Source organism: Cervus canadensis, chromosome 13 (genome assembly GCF_019320065.1).
Source record: "Cervus canadensis isolate Bull #8, Minnesota chromosome 13, ASM1932006v1, whole genome shotgun sequence".
Lineage (NCBI taxonomy): Eukaryota > Metazoa > Chordata > Mammalia > Artiodactyla > Cervidae > Cervus > Cervus canadensis.
In genome coordinates this window covers 57,642,273-57,665,359 of record NC_057398.1, presented here as the reverse complement: position 1 = coordinate 57,665,359, position 23,087 = coordinate 57,642,273, and the positions used below count along the sequence as shown (strand labels likewise).

The 23,087-nt window shown below is 35.9% G+C and overlaps 1 protein-coding gene across 1 annotated transcript in view; it reads right to left on the bottom strand.

Moving 5' to 3' along the window:
• The window catches only part of GPATCH2 (G-patch domain containing 2), a 191,390-nt gene that overhangs the window by 69,628 nt on the left and 98,675 nt on the right, over window positions 1-23,087 (bottom strand). The window contains exon 6 of the mRNA XM_043486165.1: window positions 12,027-12,094. Within this exon, the coding sequence (XP_043342100.1) occupies window positions 12,027-12,094 (68 nt within the window). The remainder of the gene's footprint in view (window positions 1-12,026; window positions 12,095-23,087) is intronic.

The window sequence follows — 23,087 nt, the reverse complement described above, 5'->3', positions numbered from 1 at the left end:
AGATATTAATTTCTCTCCTTTAGTAAGACTGAGGTTCTTGTCACATTTTGTGTACCTCTCTATAGTTATTTTAATGAATATTTCCTTTGTCTGCGTTATATTTTTTTTTTTCCTTCTTTTTTTTTTCTGTTTTCTTTTTTTTTTTTTGGGTTTTGTCATACATTGATATGAATCAGCCATAGATTTACACTTATTCCCCATCCCGATCCCCCCTCCCATCTCCCTCTCCACCCGATTCCTCTGGGTCTTCCCAGTGCACCAGGCCGGAGCACTTGTCTCATGCATCCCACCTGGGCTGGTGATCTGTTTCACCATAGATAGTATACATGCTGTTCTTTTGAAAATCCCACCCTCACCTTCTCCCACAGAGTTCAAAAGTCTGTTCTGTATTTCTGTGTCTCTTTTTCTGTTTTGCATATAGGGTTATCGTTACCATCTTTCTAAATTCCATATATATGTGTTAGTATGCTGTAATGTTCTTTATCTTTCTGGCTTACTTCACTCTGTATAAGGGGCTCCAGTTTCATCCATCTCATTAGGACTGGTTCAAATGAATTCTTTTTAACGGCTGAGTAAATTCCATGGTGTATATGTACCACAGCTTCCTTATCCATTCATCTGCTGATGGGCATCTAGGTTGCTTCCATGTCCTGGCTATTATAAACAGTGCTGCGATGAACATTGGGGTGCATGTGTCTCTTTCAGATCTGGTTTCCTCAGTGTGTATGCCAGAAGTGATATTGCTGGGTCATATGGCAGTTCTATTTCCAGTTTTTTAAAGGAATTCTCCACACTGTTTTCCACAGTGGCTGTACTAGTTTGCATTCCCACCAACAGTGTAAGAGGGTTCCCTTTTCTCCACAGCCTCTCCAGCATTTATTGCTTGTAGACTTTTGGATAGCAGCCATCCTGACTGGCGTGTAATGGTACCTCATTGTGGTTTTGATTTGCATTTCTCTGATAATGAGTGATGTTGAGCATCTTTTCATGTGTTTGTTAGCCATCTGTATGTCTTCTTTGGAGAAATGTCTGTTTAGTTCTTTGGCCCATTTTTTGATTGGGTCATTTATTTTTCTGGAATTGAGCTGCAGGAGTTGCTTGTATATTTTTGAGATTAATCCTTTGTGTTTCTTCATTTGCTATTATTTTCTCCCAATCTGACGGCTGTCTTTTCACCTTACTTATAGTTTCCTTTGTAGTGCAAAAGCTTTTTAAGTTTCATTAATCCCATTTGTTTAGTTTTTCTTTTATTTCCAATATTCTGGGAGGTGGGTCATAGAGGGATTTGCTGTGATTTATGTCGGAGAGTGTTTGCCTATGTTCCTCTAGGAGTTTTATAGTTTCTGGTCTTACATTTAGATCTTTAATCCATTTTGAGTTTATTTTTGTGTATGGTGTTAGAAAGTGTTCTAGTTTCATTCTTTTGCAAGTGGTTGACCAGTTTTCCCAGCACCACTTGTTAAAGAGGTTGTCTTTTTTCCATTGTATATCCTTGCCTCCTTTGTCAAAGATAAGGTGTCCATAGGTTCGTGGATTTATCTCTGGGCTTTCTATTCTGTTCCTGCGTTATATTTTTAATTAAAAGAAACTTATCATATATTATTGGCTTCCCTGATGGCTCAGCAGTGAAGAACCTGCCTGCAATGCAGGAGACACGGGAGACATGGGTTCGATCCCTGGGTCGGGAAGACCCCCTGGAGGAGGAAATGGCAACTCACTCCAAAATTCTTGCCTGAAGAGTTCCAAGGACAGAGGAACCTGGTGGACTACAGTCCATGGGGTTGCAGAGAATCAGACATTACCGAGAGAATGAACACACACACATCATTGTATGTTACTAACACCTGGACCTTTAACACAGAAGTACATGTTCCACGGAAACAATGATTAGATGGGATATAAAACAAGTAGTATGGGCCTCCATGGTGGCTCAGATGGTAAAGAACCTGTCTGCAATGTGGGAGACCTGGGTTCGATCCCTCGGTTGGGAAGATCCCCTGGAGGAGGGCATGGCAACCCATTCTAGTATTCTTGCCTAGAGAATCCCCATGGACAGAGGGGCCTGGCAGAGGGTCACAAAGAGTTGGACACAACTGAGCAACTAAGCATAGCACACAAAGCAAGTAGTATAGTGAAAATAATAACATTTTCATAATTATGACACTCTACAAGGCTTTTTAACATCTGTACAGAGCACATGCACATTTACCTTTAAAACCAAGACTCCATAATCTAACATGTCTGCAGCAAAGTTGGCTGTTCATCAGATTTCTACCAGTAGTCTTATTTTATACCTGAAACTTTTGTAAAATATCTTTCTGGAAACTATTCAGGTTTTAATGACTTACCTCCACTATTCTCATATACTGCACTGAAAACTTCCAGTGAGGTGAGTTTTTCCACACTGAGTCCCATGCTGGGTACTGTTCTATTAACTCTAAAACCACACATTACTATGTATAAAACAGATAACTAACGAGAACCAGGTGCATAACCAGGGAAGTCTACTCAGTGCTCTGTGGTGACCTAAATGGGAACGAAATCTGAAAAAGGAAGGGACCTAGGTATACATATAGCTGATTCACTTTGCTCTACAGAAGAAACTAACAAAACATTGCAAAGCAACTAAAAAAAGAAAAAAGAAAACCAAAAAACTATCCCTTTCTGTTCCCTAGCTCAGCAGCTCTGTTTCTCAGATTTGCTATTTCCAAAGCCCCCTACACCAAACTTTATTAACCATGCGATCACTGGTACTGAAAATTCCTAAATGTTATTGCATTAGAACCTGCAAAATATTTCCCCACATTTATTAAAAATAAAATTGTTGAAATTCTATGAAGTAAAATTTTGAGGATTCCTGTATCAGATTGTTTTTTGTAGTTCACCTTCCAAAACAAAACAAACACTGACTTAGAGGAGTCATCAACTGACAGTCGTAATTGTTGCCTACTAACCAGTAAGAAATTTCTAAAGATGATTTTAACTGACTGTTTTCAGGTGGTCACTACAGCTCCGAGGAGAGTGTAGCAGGATTACACAAAAGCCACAGTTCATCTATGCTTTCCCTATGCTCTGTGCAAGCATCAGGAAGGGAATGGGGTTGTCCCTTTATCACTAGGCAGTAGTGGAACTTGATAACCTTGATCGCAGAGCCAATGACTTTTTAATTAATTTATTACTTATTTGGCTGCACTGGGTCTGGGCTGTGCTGGATCTTAGTTGCTGCACACGGTATCTTTACTGCATCATGTGAGATCTTTCATCGTGCTACCTGGGCTCTCTAGCTGGGGCATGCAGGCTTAGAGGCTCCACCACATGTGGGATCTTAGTTCCTTGGTCAGGGCTCGAACCTGTGTCCCTGCATTGCAGGGTGGATTCTTACCCACTGGACCACCAGGGAAGTCCCGAGCCAGTGACTCTTGATGTGTGCGTTGTGTTGTATATTTTGAGAATTTTAAGAAAAAGAAAAAGTCTCTATCCTTAGCAAATTTATGGTCCGTTAAAGGAATTATATACACATGATAACTACAGTCTAGAAAATAATGTAACAAATATCATAATCCAGTAGAAATAAAGACCTAAAGGCAGAATAGAGAAGGTGCTGAGAATTGCTGGTGGGAATTTGAGGCGAAAAAAAAAAAGATTCCTTGAAGGATATTGTAGCAGATACTGTTATGGCCTCCTCAATAGCTCTAGAACTTTCTAATTCCAGATTTCTGATTATGTCAGTATACTAAACAGCTACCTGTTTAAACCATTACTTGTAGGATATTTTGTTATTTTTTCCTGACAAGGGTCTACAAAAGAGTGATCTTCAACCATTTTTGAGCACATAGTGTCTGAAACAGTTATGAAAATATCTTTTGCTTGCATATTTTATGCAGGCATCTAAAATTTTCACTGTAATCTAAATATTTGTAAAGGATTCATTTTATATTACATATGTATATATTGATATTTTAAAGTCAAATAATTGCACCACTCTTTGAATATATACATTGGAATCTAAATATCACTGTGCTTTTTATACCAGCCATCAATCCATTAAAAAAAGATACTAGGACAGGCATTTCTTTAAAAGTTGAAAATTTTACATGGTTTAAGTTTCTCCTGCAAGTCCTTGAATTTCCAATTCACTCCCTCACAGAAGTGTATCCTAATGTAATATAATTTTATGCTTGAAAGCCTTTTGTTAGTTACCCTATCATAGTCTTCTGCAACAAAAATTTGTGTGTATATCTATACACACACACACATACACACATATATATATTTGCCTGAGTGCTCAACTTCTAAGTCGTATCTGACTCTTTTGCATGGTCAGTTGTGTCCGACTCTTTGCAACCCTACGGACTGTAGCCTGCCAGGCTTCTCTGTCAGTGGAATTCTCCAAGGAAGAATACTGGAGTGGGTAGCCATTCCCTTCTTCATGGAATACACACAGACACACATTTGTGTGTGTATATATACATATATATATATATATACACATACATACACATATATATACACATACACCTATAACATTTTCTTAAAGATTTGTGATTATAATACTGGAACAAAAAATTTGAGAAGTTTATAAGTTTGTCAAACTAATAATAATTGCTGTTAGTTGATAACCATCAATTACCCAAGATCTGAAACAGTTATCATTAGCACAGAATTAACCAAACCAACATAAATATATTTTGATAATACAAAACATAAAAATAAAATGTTATTAGAAAGCTATCATTAATAAGCTTTTTCCCAAATTAATTCATGTACCCATTGATGAATATAACTTTGGCATCAATTCTATTGTTATTTTTAATACCTTGAGTGCTCAGAAACCTTGTTCACACAAATTGGTAGATGGAAATAAAAGGAATTTGGTTAAAACCATCACTTGATTATTGAACTCCTTCAGAGTTTTATGCCTAAGAACATCACACAATGATTTCAAGATTCAGGGGTATTTTAAATCATCTACCAGATGCTGAAAACAAAGAATTAGAAACTATCTAGTTGAATAGCATTAAGCTCTGTGACTTAGTCATTTGATTTAATCTGTCAACATCAATATCAGTACAATATGAATGACCCCCTGTTTGGAACCCAAGAGGATTTTAAACCTCGGGGCAATGTGCCAAAATAAAATTAGAACTGAGAGGGCATCTTTTTTTTCTAAAGTGGAAGAGAGGCAATTTTGACTCCTACCCAAAGCATCCAGTTCTGAGAGTCAAAGGTGTGTGGCAAAGAAAGAGGCAGTTCTTAATGGTCACGTGAGCACTTGCTGCGGCTACCCCGCAAGGCTGAGCCCACAGGGAGCAGAAACGTCCATCTCCCAGTCTTTTCCTGGAACGGTTCTGACTGCACACTTCACAAGCTGCTGTCTGAGGTTCCAGAGTGTAACTTAGCATGCATCTAGGGGCTGGTGGTGAGCCGCCCCAGAGTTCAGGGCGTGGTGGGCACTCTGCCTTCCCACTCCTGCTTGCTGCAACAACATAAACAGGCCGCCAGCACCTCTCTGGAAGGAATTTGTTCACAGGTCTGGTGCCCTGCTTTTGTACCGGCCACCTGAGAGACAGACCCATGGATTTCCTGGTTCTGTCAGCCAACAGAGCTTGCATTCATTGGTCCACAGGACCACAGCAAACAAAGAAGCGGTTTTTAAACAGGCACAGGAACCATGCCCACTTATGGCAACACAGTGTCCCCTCAAGATCAGGGCAGAGGTAGCAGGCAAAACATCCAGTGTTGTTTTTCCAGGGAAGGGGCTTAACTACATACTTTCCCAGTTGCTGACTGAGAGGATGGCTTATAATCAGCCTGCATCTGAGGGGCTGACCGTAATCCTTCCCTTTTGGACACTGATGATCTTGGCACACCCTCAATTACTGGGAGCCACCGAGAACAAAGATGGTGGCTTGGCCAATCACAAAGACTTGTGAGACAACCAAGAGCATCTCCTACACAAGACTAGGCTCATCGGTACACAATTAACTGAACAAACGTAAATATGTTTTGATAATACTAAACATAAAAATAAAATTTTATTAGAAAGCTACCATCAATAAGCATCAAATAAATAAAGTCAGAAATGAAAGAGGAGCCATTAGAACTGATCACACAAAAAATACTAAGGATCATAAGGAAATACTATAACCAGTTATACTCCACCGAATCAGATAACCTAGAAGAAATGGAAAAATTCCTAGAAACACACAATTTACCAAACTGAAATCACGAAAAAATAGAAAATTAGAAAAGATTAATAACTAGGGAGGAGACTGAACAGTAGTCAAAAACCATCCAAAAAAATTAACAACTGCTAATCAATAAAAATGTGATACATCAAGTTAACAAAATGAAGAATAAAAGTCATGATTATCTTAATAGATGCAGAAAAAGCATACGATAAAATTCAACATCTTTTAACGATAAAAATGCTCAACAAATAGAAGGAATGTACTGCAATATGGTAAAGACCATATATGATAAGTCCAAAGCTAACATGACAGTCAATGGTAAAAAGCTGAAAGTTTTGCCTCTAAGATTAGGAAAAAGTTTTGCCTCTAAGATTAGGAAAAAGTTTTGCCTCTAAGATTAGGAAAAAGATTACTCTTGCCACTTCTATTTAACATATATAGGAGATCCTAGCCAGAGAAATCAGGCAAGAAAAAGAAAGTAAAAACATCCATATCAGAAAAGAAGTAAAACTGTCTCTGCAGATGACTTGATATTACATACAGAATATCCTAAAGACTCCACCAAAAAGCTAGTAGAACAAATGGACAAGTTCAGTAAAGTTACAGGACACAAAATCAATATACATAAATTGGTTGTGTTTGGATACACTAACAACAAAGTATCAGAGAAAGAAGCTATGAAAACAATCCCATATACAACAGCATCAAAAAGAATAAAACATTTAGGAATAAATTTAACCAAAGAGGTAAAACTTCTATATACCCAGAACTATAAAACACTGATGGAAGAAATGGAAGAAGACACAAATAAATGGAAAGAGATTTTGTATTAATGAGTAGGAACAATTAATATTGCTAAAATATCTATACTATGCACAGATATCCATACAGTCCACAGAATGAAGGGAATCATAAAAACTCTAATGGCAGTTTTCATAGGAAGAAAAAAAAATCCTAAAATACTTGTGGAACCACAAAACCCCCTAAATATACAAAGTAATCTTGATAAAGAAGAACAAAGTTGAAGCTATCACACGTCCTGATTTGAAACTATATTCAAAGTATACATACTGAATATATGTATATATATATATATATACATATATTCGCACAAAAATTATAGCAATCAAAACAGTATGATATTGGTTAAAAACAGACACATAGATCAATGGAACAGAATAGAGAGCCTAGAAATAAATCCATGAATATATAGTCAAGTTATTTATGACAAGGAGCTAAGAATACGCAATGAAAAAAGGACTGTCTCTACAATAAGTGGTGCTAGGAAAACTGACAGCCGACTGCAAAAGAGTGAAATAGGGCCTCTATCTTACACCATGCACAAAAAACACTCAAAATGGATTAAAGACTTTAACATAAAACTTAAATCCTATGATTTCTGAAAGAAAACATGGCAGGGGGGGTGGTAATCTCCTTGACTTGGTAATTTTTTAAAAATTTAACCCCAAAAGAAAAGGCAACAAAAGTAAAAATAAACTAGTGGGGTTACATCTAACTAAAAAGCTTCTATTACAGCAAAGGGAGCATCAGCAAAATGAAAAGGCAGCCTACTCAATGGGGCAAAATATTTGCAATCATATATCTGATAATGGGCTTCCCTGGTGGCTCAGACGGTAAGGAATCTGCCTGCAATGCAGGAGACCCAGGTTCAATCCCTGGGATGGGAAAATCCCCTGGAGAAGGGAATGGCAACCCACTCCAGTAATCTTGCCTGGAGAATCCCAGAGGAGCCTGTCCATGACGTCACAAAGAGTTGAACACGACTGAGCAGCTAACACTTTCACTTCACTTTCACAACTGATAAAAGCTTAATATCCAAGATACGCAACACAGGGAAGCCATACAACTTAGCAGCAAAAAGCCCCAAATTACACAATTAAAAAATGGGCAAAGAATTTGAATAGATGTTTTTCCAAATAAGGCATACAAATGACCAATTGGTACATGAAAAGGTGCTCAACATCACTAATCATCAGGGGAATGTAAGTCAAAAGCATAATAAGAACATCTCACACTTGTTAAGATGCTATCATCAGATAGGGAAGAAAAACAAATGCTGGTGTTGATGATGTGGAGAAAAGGGGATCCTTTTACACTGACAGTGGTAATGCAAACAGGCACTGTCACTATGGAAAACAATATAAATGTTCCTCAAAAAATTAAAAATAGAACTACTATGCCATCCAGTAGTACCACTTCTGCGTATTTATCTGAAGGAAGCAAAATCATTAGCCTGACAAATTTTTTTTCCCCACTAACTTGAAAAGATATAAGCACCTTCATATTCACTGTAGCATTATTTATAATAGCCAAGACATGGAAACAACCAAAGGAAATAATTCCATTTGTGATAACGTGGATGAACCTGGAGGGCATCGTGCTAGGTGCAATGAGCCAGATAGACAAATATAAATGGTGCATATCATATATATATATATGGAATCTTAAAAAAAAAGAGTTGAACTTGTAGAAACAGACTAGAATGTGGTTGACAGGGGCTGGGATGGGGAGTGGGGTGTAGGAAATAGAGAGAGGCTGAAAAAAGGGCACAAACTTTCAGTTATAGATGAATAAAGCCTGAGGAGCTAACGTACACTGATGGCAACTATAATTAATATTGTATGATTGAAAGTTAGGAGATAGATCTTAAATGTTCTCACCAGGAAAAAGAAAAAGTAAATATGTGAACTGATGGATATATTAGTTTGATGGTGGGAATTCTTTCACAATGTGTGTGTATGTATGTATAATTATCATGTATGTAAACATGTATGTATTATACATACATGTATAATTACATGTATGTAAAATGTACACATTTAAAAAATTTTACAAGTTTTTATTTGTAAATTAAACCTCAGTAAAGCTGAAAAGGAAAAGAGAAATGTGTTGCAAAAACTGTGTAGCACCCTGAAAGGGCATCTGCTGCAATGGACAGATCAGCTGTGATCTTACAGTATAGATACATGGAAGTCCTCCAAGAAAGCAGATCAGGACTGCTTCCCAAACTGGATGTACGTGTTGTGGCAAAAATTGAGTACCAAGTGCTTTCTTTGGTAAATCAGAACTTTTGTGAGGTACCCTGGCTTTTCTGCAATTCTATATCTTGTATGCAGGCAACTTTAATTTATACCACATACTACGAGGAGCCATAGCCAGATCTGATTGAAATTTCATGTCACTTGGAGGACTTGGATGAGATTTTGAGATAGGTAAAGTAACTGGATGAGACTTTGAAGTGGTCTTCTTTGGAAAAGGCAAGAAAGGCATTTCACATGGTATGTATGCATGGAAGGAAGAGTGTGTGTTAAAAAGTCAATGAGCTAAATATGACAAATTTTGTTACCCAACAGATAGCTTCCTCTTCTAATCCTCACTTTGTTAGGGGGCTCACATGGGAAAGAATCTGCCTGCAATGCAGGAGACCTGGGTTTGATCCCTGGGTCAGGAAAGTCCCTTGGAGAAGAGAATGGATACCTACTCTCGTATTCTTGCCTGGAGAATTCCATGGACAGAGAAGCCCGGTGGGGTACAGTTCGTGGGGTCCCAAAGAGCTGGACATGAACAAGCAACTAAGACTTTCACTTTCATTTTTTCATGTGCCATACTCAAATAACCTATCATGACTGATTTAAACCTCTGCTTGGTTACTTGTACCTAGTACATCTTATAAATAAATGTTTTTTCAAACAGCCTTGAAAACAAATAAGGTTTTGACAGATATGGGTAGGAAGAAATGAATTGAGCAAAGAAAGTCAGTGGCTGAGGAAGCCACTGAAGCAGAGGTTATATTCAGGGCACAGCGGTGGGCAGCTGGAACATGGGTGTTTCAAGGGAAAGGCAATGGGAACAAATTGGAGGGAAACTGGAGCCATAATGTGGAAGGTGTCTAATGATATGCTAAGGTTTCTCTACTGTCAAGAAGAATATTGGAAGTTTTCATAGGGGAATAAAAGGATCAGAACTGAAATTAAGTAGTAGAAGTAAGTAGTGTGTACTGAAATAGTGAGACAGTACAGGCAGAAAGATACATATAAAATATAATGGAGTTTTAATTAAAATAATGGAGCAGGATACAGAAAACAGGAGGTCAGAATAAGATTACTAAGAAAAAGTGGACTAGTAGCATGTAGAGTGCAAGGTAGTAAAGTGACCATTTTAGACCATTTTAGTCATTGACTGACATTATCCTGAGTGCTGAGAGAATGGTAATGAAACATTGGGATGACCTGGGAAACTCTGAAAATAGTGGCATCTAAGTTCCATCCCCAGAAACTCTTTTTTTAATTGATTGAGAACCACTGGGAGATGGGTGTGGGAGGATGTCAGGATATTACAAATGAGGGTCATACCTCCTAATTTGAGAAGCAACGCTCGACTGACATTACCAAGTTTGTCCTATTTTAAATACAAACTTCCATGTCTTCACTCATTTAGTAACTAGTACCGGGCTATGATGGTGATAAAGAGATCGTTTGCCCTCGGAGCATTTAAAATCTTTATCAAATGTAATTTTTGATTTAAATATAGCTCCAGATCTATTTTCTTGAGTACTGGTTTTATATCAGAACAAAGACTGAGATGAAAACATACAAATTGTTGTCGCTCTGAGATTTTAAAATGCTTTATCCATTTTTTTTTGTTGTTGTTTGAGGGAAAAAAAGAGAGAAGGTCTTATAGGATAATAAAAAATGAATAAGATAAGCTATTAAAAGGGAAGATTGTGATATAATAAGCTATAAAAATAAATATATAAAATAATTTATATAAATAATCTTATAGCACATAAATTATATTAACAAAATTTATAAATTAAGCTACATCTGAACAAATAATTTATGTCTCATACAAGAAGTAAATAAATTTAAGAGGGAGGGGATATATGTGTACATGTAGCTGATTCACGTTGTACAGCAGAAACTAATACAATATTATAAAGCAATTACACTCCAATTTTTAAAAAGTAGATTAAAAAAATAGGATCTAGTGGGTCCTAATGGAATTGTTTACCAGAAAAAAATTCATTCAATAATTAATTCATATCATTCCATACTTTAATGGCCTTTCTTAAGTTCAACCAGATTCATGGGAGACATAGGGTATTGGGACAAAATACACGACGTATTTAAGGTTTTCCAACAAAGATAAACTTAGAAACAGGATCAGCACCTAGAAGGCCACCCCATAACTCACTGGTTTGTTGTTGTTCAGTCGCTAAGTTGAGTCCGATTCTCTGAGACCCCATGGACTGCAGCGCATCAGGCTCCTCGTGCTCCACTATCTCCCAGAGTTTGCTCAAATTCATGTCCAAACTCACTAAGCTGAAGCTTTAATTTTTTCGAATTATCTAGTAAATTAGTCTCTTCCTTCTGTTGTTAAATGAAAATACATTCTGGTTCCTTCACAGCTCATGCTGGACAGGAGCAGAGGGTACAGAATTAATGAGAATAAGAATCACTCACTCTTCATTTCAATACTTTAGAAAGGGCTGTGGGAGGAAGGAAGTGAGAGCCTGATGCTACTTAATGTAATGAAAATGTGAATGCTCTAAGATAATATATGAATTTCAATAACACATGAATTTCAAATTTTATCACAAGTAAAAGAGTGACAGTATTTAAAAACCTTTCTTTAAATTTTTGCCATGGGTTTCATTTAAATTGTTCCATTGGACTACTGTTATGGGCATATGATGTTTACTCTTTTTTAAGGTGGACTTAAATTAAACCGTCTTTACTAGCAATAGTTACCAATTTCCCCCCAAAAAGATGCAGAATAGTCCAACAAGATTATACAAATACAGTGCACACTCACTCGTGGTGATGAGAATCTGGAGAAAAGTGAACCATTCTCTTGTTACTGACTGGGCCAGGAGTTGTCACCTGAAAAGAGATTTAAAATCAAAACCAGTCTGTAGAAAGGCAGTGAATAACAGGGATGTTTTCATTTGAAGACATCCACTCTGAAATGCAGAATGTAACAATTCTCAAAATCTACGACACAACTGTATGGACCAAAAGTATAATTAAATTCCTGGTAAGAATGAACTACTTTTTTTAGTCTAGCATAGTTCCTCTGTTAGAATTTTAAGACTATTTAAAAAGTATCCTTATAATAGAAAAAAAAAAAAACTTTCTGAAGAAAACTAGATAACTGAGTCTCATTTCCAAATACTACACAAATGCAAATATATTTAATTGTACGTAAAAAAAAAAGGGGTTTACTTAATTAGTGTTGAGAAGATGGTATTTCCTAGGAACAACATCTTTGTATTTAATTCTTAAATGTAAATGACATGTATTATAATGAACACATTTAAATGCATACAAATTAATACATACATACTGCTCTACATAAAATAGATGAGCAACAAGGATCTGCTATATAGCGCAGGAAAATATATTTATTACCTTGTAATAACTTACAATGAAAAAGAATATATACATATAAATGTATATAACTGAATCACTTTGCCGTACACCTGAAACTACTGCAACATTATAAATCATCTGTACTTCAAAAAACGCATACGAAAGCTTAAATCAAGGAAGCAGTGAACAGTAGTTTTTATAGTTTTCCCATAAAGTTAGGAATTATCTGTGTACTTACACAGAACAATAATTTCACTTAAGAGAAAAAATTTTATACCTTTACTTCTAAATCAAAGTAAAAACCTGATAAAGAATTAAAGATTCAACTTTTTTGATAAATGCAAGCTATTCCCATGTTCCAAGAAAATGTCACAACTTTTCTATCTAATAGAGGGTTCGCAACAGGAACATAAACATAGCATCATGCAAGAAGGAATCCACAATCACAACTGACAAGAGATAAAGTTACAACTTCATATAAAAAAACAAAAACAAAAACAAAACCGTCTATAATTATAGGAGTGTCACTTAACATACAGAATCCAGAAAGGCATGATGAGGCAACAAATGCCTCTGAAAAGAAACGAACATTTTCAAAAATGTATTTCGTCTTCTTTCACTTGGGTACCAAGGATGCCAGCACACACTGAAATTCCAAGAATTGCAAATACTGCAAATGTGCACAGATGACGACATTAATAACCCTACGGTTTGAGCGCCACAGGTGAACACGTGGCTCGACTCCAGGACTACATGCTGCATTCATCTCAGAATGAGGTTTTCATGCTTCTCCGGTGGGCAACCCTGGAATACAGTAATCCATTTTCCACACCGCGGCTGTGAGAAAGGCCGACTGTGCCTATGTCACGCTTTGTTAGAGGTTCATGATCACATTATCTCAGGGTGGACCTGACACTTTTATTCAGTTTACAGTATGTTCTATGTACAGGCAACTTATTTCCTTTGCCAGGGCTGCTGACAACCTTTTCCACACTATATTAATCTTGTTTACTGACTTTATCTTGGTACAAATATCAGAAAACTGAACTTTTTATCTCAGAGAAAAAATAAACAACATGTTGACAGAAGCAGAAGCTATTTTCAGGGCTAAAATTGCTTGTTTACCTGCAGCTATACTTATGGAAAAATGTTTAAGTCTTGCTCTGGCTTGAGATACATAATCTGAAATTTAATAAATGAAGGAATTTCACATACATCCATGTGATAAATTGCCCAATGAAAAACAATGCAACTGAATACAATAAAACAGAATTTATAACTAATTTATACCACAATACAAATGTAAGCTTTCAATCTAGTCAGAAATAATCATACTATGTATTTCTCAGAAATCATATGTAGAAACTATGAGTGCAATTCAATTGCTGTAAACAACTCACAAAAGATTTATAATAGCAAATGTAGATATTTAAATGAGTCTACATATTTACCTAGTACATAGCCCCCTTTTTGAAAAAGATGTAAATATCCCATTTCATTATTTCAAGTCAATTTGGTTTTACTTTTAAAGATATTCAAATAGGCATAATTTAGAATTTTTTTAAATGAAACAAACACTGAGATCTATATATGATAATCTTTTCAGGTCAATGACACTGGTCTGCCTCAGGAGTAAAATGTTCTATTAATGGGAATCTTTTGCAACGTTAGGGATTAGACGCCTTTACCAAAAAGGTGAGAGAGATTGAGGAAGGAGTATGATAAAGCTGTTTATTGTCACTCTGTTTATTTAACTTATACACAGAGCACATCATGCGAAATGCTGGGCTGGATGAGTTACAAGGTGGAATAAAGATTGCCGGGAGAAATATCAACAACCTCAGATATGCAGACAATATCACTCTAATGGCAGAAAGCAAAGAGGAACTAAAGAACGTCTTGATGAGGGTGATGAAGGAGAATGAAAAAACTGGCTTAAAACTCAACATTAAAAAAACTAAGATTATGACATCCGGTCCCACCACTTCATGGCAAATAGAAGGGGAAAAGTTGAAAGCAGTGATAGATTTTCTCTTCTTGGGGTCTAAAATCATGCAGATGGTGACTGCAGCTATGAAATTAGAAGACTCTTGCTCCTTGGAAGAAAAGTTATGACAAACCCAGATAGTGTGTTAAAATGCAAAGACAACACTTTGCTGACCAAGGTCCATATAGTCAAGGCTATGGTCTTTCCTGTAGTCATGTATGGATGTGAAAGCTGGACCACAAAGAAGGCTGATTGCCGAAGAATTGATACTTGCCAACTGTAGTGCTGGAGAAGACTCTTGAGAGTCTCTTGGACAGCAAGGAGATCAAATCAGTCAATCTTAAAGGAAATCAACCCTGAATACTCACTGGAAGAACTGATGCTGAAGCTGAATCTCTGATACTTTGGCCATCTCATGCAAAGAGTCGACTCACTGGAAAAGACCTTGATGCTGGGAAAGATTGAAGGCAGAAGGAGAAGAGGGTGACAGAGGATGACATGGTTGGATGGCATCACTGATTCAATGGACATGAACTTGGGCAAACTCCAGGAGATTGGTGAAGGACAGGGAAGCCTGGAATGCTGTAGTCCGTAGGATTGCAAAGAGTCAGACATGACTTGGTGACTGAACAATAAGATCTTAGTACAGGATTCAGCTTATGAAAAGCAAGGCTATCTTAGAGTTTCAGTGTATTTTAAACTTGAAAACATGTGTTTAATACAATTGATTATTAGTAGTTACTTCAAAGAATTATAAAATATCAAGAAACATTCTTATGGAATTCTTCCTAAAAATTATAATTCAGGGTTAATCTTTCTAAAAAAAAATGAAGCAATTTAAAATATCAGGTCAAAGTATTAATTTCTAGTAAACATCCAAGTATGTGATTATTTTAGTCTCTAAAAAAAGATGCCTTCCAGTTATTTCAAAAATGTCTTAGAAAGAAATGACAAATTAAAAAAAATTATAACTCTTTAAATATCCTATAAGATATTCATGTTGTAAAGTTTGTTACAAAAAGTTGATTTCACAAGGCCAGATAGGAAACAGGTGTTTTGAGAAACAGTATCTCCACAATCCAATTCTTGTTGTTTGTTAAAACTCTTGAGACAACCATTTATCTAATTAGCCAATATTTACTGATAATAACCTTAAACACCACAGTATATGCTCTGAATTTGTATGATTTATTTTATACTCATATGCAAATTATTAAATAAAATTAAAGTTCAATAGGAATGAATGGTCTCTGGGTAGCATAGCGTTTGTGTCAACTTCTGACCTTATTAGACTGTGAAATAAACTATAATGCTAAAAGATCACAGGGGTCTCAGTTTTTACTATTGTTATTTACAATCAACTTATCAACCTGATGATCACAATATAGTAGTGCTAGATGAAACTGTAATAGTAGCTATACACCACCATCAAAATTCATAAGGTCAACATGAACCCATATAAGGGAAATTTAGCCAAATGACTTCAATGACAAAATATCATTCTCAATTTTATTAGAGATGTTAAAAGAAATTTATTCTTTTCTATCACTGATTTATTAACACTGATATTATGACTTTCCCTCTAAGATAAACAAAACAGTTGGCTTTAAACCTCATTTTCATTTTGTTACTATTACCAAACCCACTGCATCTCATCCCATTCTTCTATAATTCAGATGGTTGAATGAGTTACTTTCCAAATCAGATAGACTTACCTGAGACACAACGGTCTTATGAGATTCATAATGAGTTTGTTCAATATGGATGATACCTTACTTATGCTCTCCATGAATAAGATTCCTTCTATAAATTTATGACATGTTACTTCTCCACACAAACCCAAGAAACCATCCGTCCAGCCTTCTTTCTCTGCCTCTAGTAGAGCCATTCTCCTCCAACTTTTCTCTCACTTACAATTACATTTTATTTGCCTTCCAAACGTTATTCTGCTTCAGTGCCTACACTGACAAACACTTAGGGTGGCAGGCTGCCATTCAAAAGAAGGCCTTTCAGTTTTGTGAGGACTGCTCAATCAAATCTGCCTGGCCTCCAGGCTGCAGGGAGACATTGTCTGAGCCTCCGTGCCAGTTTGTCAAGACCCAGAAGTTTTCTACTTCTCGAAGGACCGTTATTAATTTGACTCAACTTCTCAGAAGAAAGAAACAAGCCTTTTAACTTTAGCAGGCTCTGCATGAAGGCCCCCTGGTACATTCAACAAATGTGTCAGTCAAATACATGTGACAGATATTAAGGAAAACAACTCAACAAAAAGGAGCTTAAAAATAGAACTTTAAAACCTAGGGGCAAGAAGTTAAGGAGACAAAAGCAAAGAGGTGGAAGGAAACTTACTGTAGTTGCTAGTCTATACATTCATCTTCATTTAAAAATAAGCGGAAGAAAATAATATTCTAAACATTTTGGAATAGTTGATTTTAACTCATAGTTGTTAAATGAATGTGTCAAGTGTCCATCTTTTAATCACATACAGGAGGATAGAGAAAGATTCTCCAAAAGTATTTCCCATGAGGGCAACTGAGTTTTATATTGGTGTTCTAAAAAACTGGTACAAAATAGTTGGGAGAATGAATAAAATATTTCACTGTGTTATCTATTCTCATATATAATACAGAATGGTCACAATTCACAAAAGGTGCAATTTATTCAGGGATGGAAAACATTCAAGAAAATAACATTAGAATCACTTTTAACATAACATATACAAGATTGGAAATTACTTTAGGATAACTTTGAAAGTAAATACAACAAAGGGACAAATTCAGGTGGCATAAATGGATATCATTTATAATAAGATTAAAGGGAAACAAAGTAGTAATCTGATTTCAGAGGAGTAAAGGGGAAGAAAATCACCTCTGAGAAGGGAGTTGTATGCAATTTCTCTCTCCCTTCTCCAATTCATCTTACCAACTCACCAAACTCAACTTTCTAAATCACTGCTTTTCAATGTGTTGATTTTCTCATGCCAGAGCCATCCAGAGCTCTTCACTGAAAGCAAAACTAAAGATAATAAGAAATGCATTCAAAACCCTCTCTAATCTCATCTCTGCTTCCCTCTGTGATCCCTTTCTAGCTTCTGACGCAATAGCTGATTCCTCCCGGTCCTAAACTCCAAACTGCTCTACTGGAAACAACTCAACAGATATTTACTAGTTATTACTGTGCACATAAAATCATGCTGAAATTTACTATATAATGAGTGGTATATGGTTTCCATTCAGTTGGGTGATTTTGGTTATATTGTTACATTGATCTACATTGATTGTTACAGTGATTTAGCTATATTGTTACAAAGACCACTAATCTTTATGATATCATGATAAAGTCCTGTGTTAAGAGACTCCTCTAATTTGAAGGTTTTTTTCTTTCCCCCTAAGAAAGGTCAGTAAATAATTCATGCACTAATCCATATTTAACTTTCATTTGTCTAGACTACTATTAAAGTAAATGTGAATTTATATGTTGTTTTTGTTATTTAGTTGCTAAATTGTGTCCAACTCTGTGAGCCCATGGACTGTAGCCTGCCAAGCTCCTCTTCCCATTGGATTTTCCAGGCAAGAATATTGGATTGGGTTGCCATTTCTTTCTCCGTGGGATCTTCCTGACCCAGGGATCGAACCTGTGTCTCCTGCGTTGGCAGGCAGATTCTTTACCACTGAGCCACCAGGGAAGCCCTGTGAATTCACATGCTGCTGCTGCTGCTGCTAAGTTGCTCCAGTCCTGGCTGACCCTGTGCGACCCCATAGACGGCAGCCCACCAGGCTCCGCTGTCCCCATGATTCTCCAGGCAAGAACACTGAAGTGGGTTGCCATTTCCTTCTCCAATGCATGAAAGTGAAAAGTGAAAATGAAAATTGAAAGTGAAGTCGCTCAGTCGTGTCCGACTCTCAGCGACCCCATGGACTGCAGCCCACCAGGCTCCTCCTTCCATGGGATTTTCCAGGCAAGAGTACTGGAGTGGGTTGCCCTTGCCTTCTCTGTGAATTCACATAGTAGACTACAAAAAATCCTCTTCACTGGCTAAAAGAAACTAAAAAGGTAATAGGCAAAAGTAGAATGCCTGATGTGTGCAGATAAGGTGCTGGATCTGAGACCACCAGAAGTAGTAGCTTCCAACAATGTCCTTCTGGAAAGAAAATACGGATGGAAGATCATTTCTGCGAATAACTGAATTACCTGAGATTGCAAAAACTGTTGTGCTAAATTATTAAATTTGTACACTGGAGTTTGGTTTTCCAACTAAGAAGATGCCTCAGAATTTGGGATTTTATAAAATCTAGTAACCTTACAGAAAGATGTACTAGGTTCTCACCATTATTCATATCTTTATGTATAAGACATTCATAAGCAATCTTGCTCTTATCAGCTGAGCTCACACTGGTTAAGACTTGCAGGGGGGAAAAAGCCATCTTATTAGCAGCATCTACTTTCTTAACCTTTGTGTTAATTAGATTATATTATAGTAGAGATGCGGGGCTTCCCTGATAGCTCAGTTGGGAAAGAATACACCTGCAATGTAGTAGACCCTGGTTCGATTCCTGGGCTGGGAAGATCCACTGGAAAAGGGATAGGCTACCCACTCCAGCATTCCTGGGTTCACTTGTGGCTCAACTGGTAAAGAATCTGCCTGCAATGTGGGAGCCCTGGGTTCGATCCCTGGATTGGGAAGATCCTCTGGAGAAGGGAAAGGCTACCGACTCCAGTATTCTGGCCTGGAGAATTCCATGGACTGTCTTATAGTCCATGGGGTCACAAAGAGTCAGACACAACTGAATGACTTTCACTTTCATAGTAGAGATGTAACATAGTGAGTGAATTTGACGACCTTTACCTGATTGTCAAAGGTTAAATGGTCCACACTGTTCCATTATACTTTTACTATGCAACTTTTAACCCTTCCTGGGACGATGTAAGCATGAACAACAACCCAACAAATAAAGTGTGATAATGACCATCAATGACACATCAAGAATTAACAGAATTTGTAGAAATACTTTTGTGATTAATGATGACAATTACATTGTCATCAGTCTTTATCCGTTTTGCCGGCTTATAAGGTAAGTTTTCATGGGCAAGATGGCTAAAGTGAATAGACATCATTATTCTCAAACACTTGATGAAGAAAGTAATACCCACTGAGGTGAGGGCACATAACACTCAGATTACAAAGACTAAACAGAGCTAGATCTGAACCTCAGTTGTTCTACTCCCAATTGCCTCCCACAGAGGACGACACAAAGGAGACGATACACCAAAACAAGTGTTTCCTGTGTGGGGGAATTTGCCACAGGAGATGCTGATCTGAATGGAGATTATATTGTTGGAAACTCTTCAGCCTATAAATATACATCCAAGGACATTCTGGTCTTTACTTGTGACTTCGGGGTACCCCATGGGGCTATTTTAAATATAGGCAAGTGTGAGCATGGCATCTCAAACAAGGTTGTCAGTCCATGTTACAGATAGACTAACAAGAATAACAAATGGTTCCACCACAAGTCATTACAGGCAAAGTAGTGAAAAAAATTAAACACTGCATTGGAGAGGAGTATACATTTCATGATGAGAATATGTGAAGGAACTTGGAGAATTAGAGAAGTTGGGCTATCTTTTTCCTTCAAAAGCAGATAACAATGTAAATGTGAGATTACACCTTCAAACCAGAAAGGCTTTATAAAGAATAAAAAAAAAAAATCACAGGAAATAAAGCACAGAGAAGCACAAGGCTTTCAATAGAGGATTAGTCATCCTGGCAGAAATCGTATGTGTCAAAGGGAAGATGCTAACCTTTCAGCTACTAGCGTCACATCAAGTAGTGACTGCAGACAGACTCCAGGTAACCAGGAAGTAATCATAGTACCTTTTCAAGTAAGAGCATATATATCTTTAAAATAATTCTTAAAATGCATGTTATGCTAAGCTGATGAAGATGTGGAAATATACAAACAAACATACATGTAGATCCATGACAACATTAGCAATTCTTATACTTTCATTCTAAGACTAAACAATGTAATTGTTTTAAATCTTCACTTTAAACAGTTTTTTCCTAGTTCAAATAAGTCAGCATTAATAATTAAGAATTTAGAATTATTGGCCTATTAGAATAATAATGCTTCTAATTATTAAGTGCATAAATCCTCATTTCTGGTCTACAAAATGATGATCTAAAAGATTTAATAGAAAAGATTAATCACTATATAATTAAAGAACAAATACAGCAACAACTGTTTTTCACACTGCTCCATGGTAATTTTTTTTTCTGTTTTTTTAGAGTAGGGAACTAAAAATTAACCAGCTCAGGATGATGGTCAATAGTGATTAAAGAAAGAGTTTCACTCTGCCGTCCTGTTTTAGTAGCAAGCTGTGAGTGGCCTCTGCTGGCTGACCAAAGGCTTCTTAAATCACTCATTTATGATGCTCACAATACCATGGGCTTCAAGAATACAAGGACAGGTCTACACATGTTTACACAAAATCCACTGTGCATACAAAACTGCCTTTTATAAGAGTAAATGCCAAAGTAATAAAAGGTGCATAAGATGATGTAAAAATCTTTATCATCTTATCCCACTTCAACATACTTAGATTACACACCAAATCTATACATCTCCTAAAATTACAATTTATAAGTGTATTAATAAGTGTATTAATGTGGATTATCTTATTCAACTCACATCAAGTGATTCACATCTACATTTAAAGTATTTTCTTAAAGTTCATTTTATACACATACACACAAACTTTTTCTCAAAATTAAGTGTAAAATTTCAGGGAAATGAAAAGAAAGACTGAATTTAAAAAATTTTCAAAGAATTAGTGATCTAAAAAAAGAACACATTAACATTTTATGTAATGGTTTACAAAGATACTAACCAAGAAACACAGTAAGGCAAAACAATTTTAAAGATTTCTATATTATTGTATCTATGCTTGAGTAGAAGTAATTTTATATTTAAAACTTAAAGTTGTAAGTAAGAAGCTGAAAACTTACTTAGTAACAGGTACTGTTAATTTGGTAATCATAATAGAGAAGAAAAAAAGTTTCAATTTTTTTTTCTCAGCAGCTTTCTATTAATAAAAATTTCTTGTGCATGATAGAGTTTGCGATTTTTTTATCTTAAACATACCATTATATATGATTCTCTTCATACTTGACCCAATCTATCCACTTAAAATATACCCCATTAAGAATTATTATCAAATATGCCTAATGATGTCAGAAGGTGACTACATTTATTTTAAAAAGTTATTGTTCTCATGTGTGACAATATTCCAGTACATTTCAACCCTCATTTCAGAATTCAGTCCCATTATCTTGCCTGCTCAAAATTGTTCACAGGGTTAGCTAGCTGACATATAAGATAACCCTCCATCTCACCAGACACCACTGGGATATGACATACTGACCCACAGTAAGCCCTTATTATTAGCCTGAAATACATAGCACAGAACGCAGCTCCTGCCAGGGAATTTGTTTATAAAAATTCCTTTATCTCTCTGGACATTCAAAATGCTTTTAAAAAATTGTCCAACTATTTAAAGGAATTTCAAACAATAAAAAAAAAAATTCTAATGGATGTTTTGGAGCTTCTCCTTCCATCTCTCACAATTTTGCAGAATCTAAAAAATAAAATAAGGAGTCATATCAGGAAGTAGAAGCTGGACAGTGTTTCCTCCTTGGAGCTTAGCTTACACATTAGATAAAGAACACACTTGAAAAACAAAAAGGGTAGTTAATAATTCCGATTTCTAACAAGAATTATAATACACTGAAAAACTTGGTACATGTAAAAAAATCTTTTTTTTTTGGTAGTAGAAGAGATTGTGGGGTAACATGGCAGTGAAGATAGTTACGCAGTGAAGATATTCAGCAAACATGACTGATAACATAAAAAAGTTATGAAGACAGTTTTTTGGACAAAAATTCTACCACATACATTAAAAATCTACTTTGGGAATATAAGCAGACTAGGGAAACTTTTCAGTTCTTAGTTATAAAATTACCATAAATTTTTGAGTAAATCTAGTAAACATTTAGTAAATATTTTTACTATTTTATTATTTTTAATAGTAAATTTTACTAAATTTATTATTTAAAATACTTAAGTTATTCTGAATCTTGGAAAACATGATCAACATTTCAGGAGCTAAAATTATTTTCTTTCCACATTAATTACTGATAATTTATTATAACATTATCAGCTGTGCATATGCCCTTTTAAAAATGCATGTTTTCAAGCTGTTTTTTAAAACTAGCTTATTTCTTCTTACTGTAAGCTGACAGTGATGTATGAAATTTTATTTTATATCAAAAGAAAAAAATTACAGCTGGTTTTGATATTTAAAAGGTTGCTTCTAAAAATATCAAGGATATATTGATAGTAATTTATGAGAAAAATGCTGAGAGTCTCCACACTTAAAAACTGAATATCTTAACATGGTTTATATTTAGCAAATAAAACACTTAAGATATTATATTCTACAAGCTGTTCTCCTTAA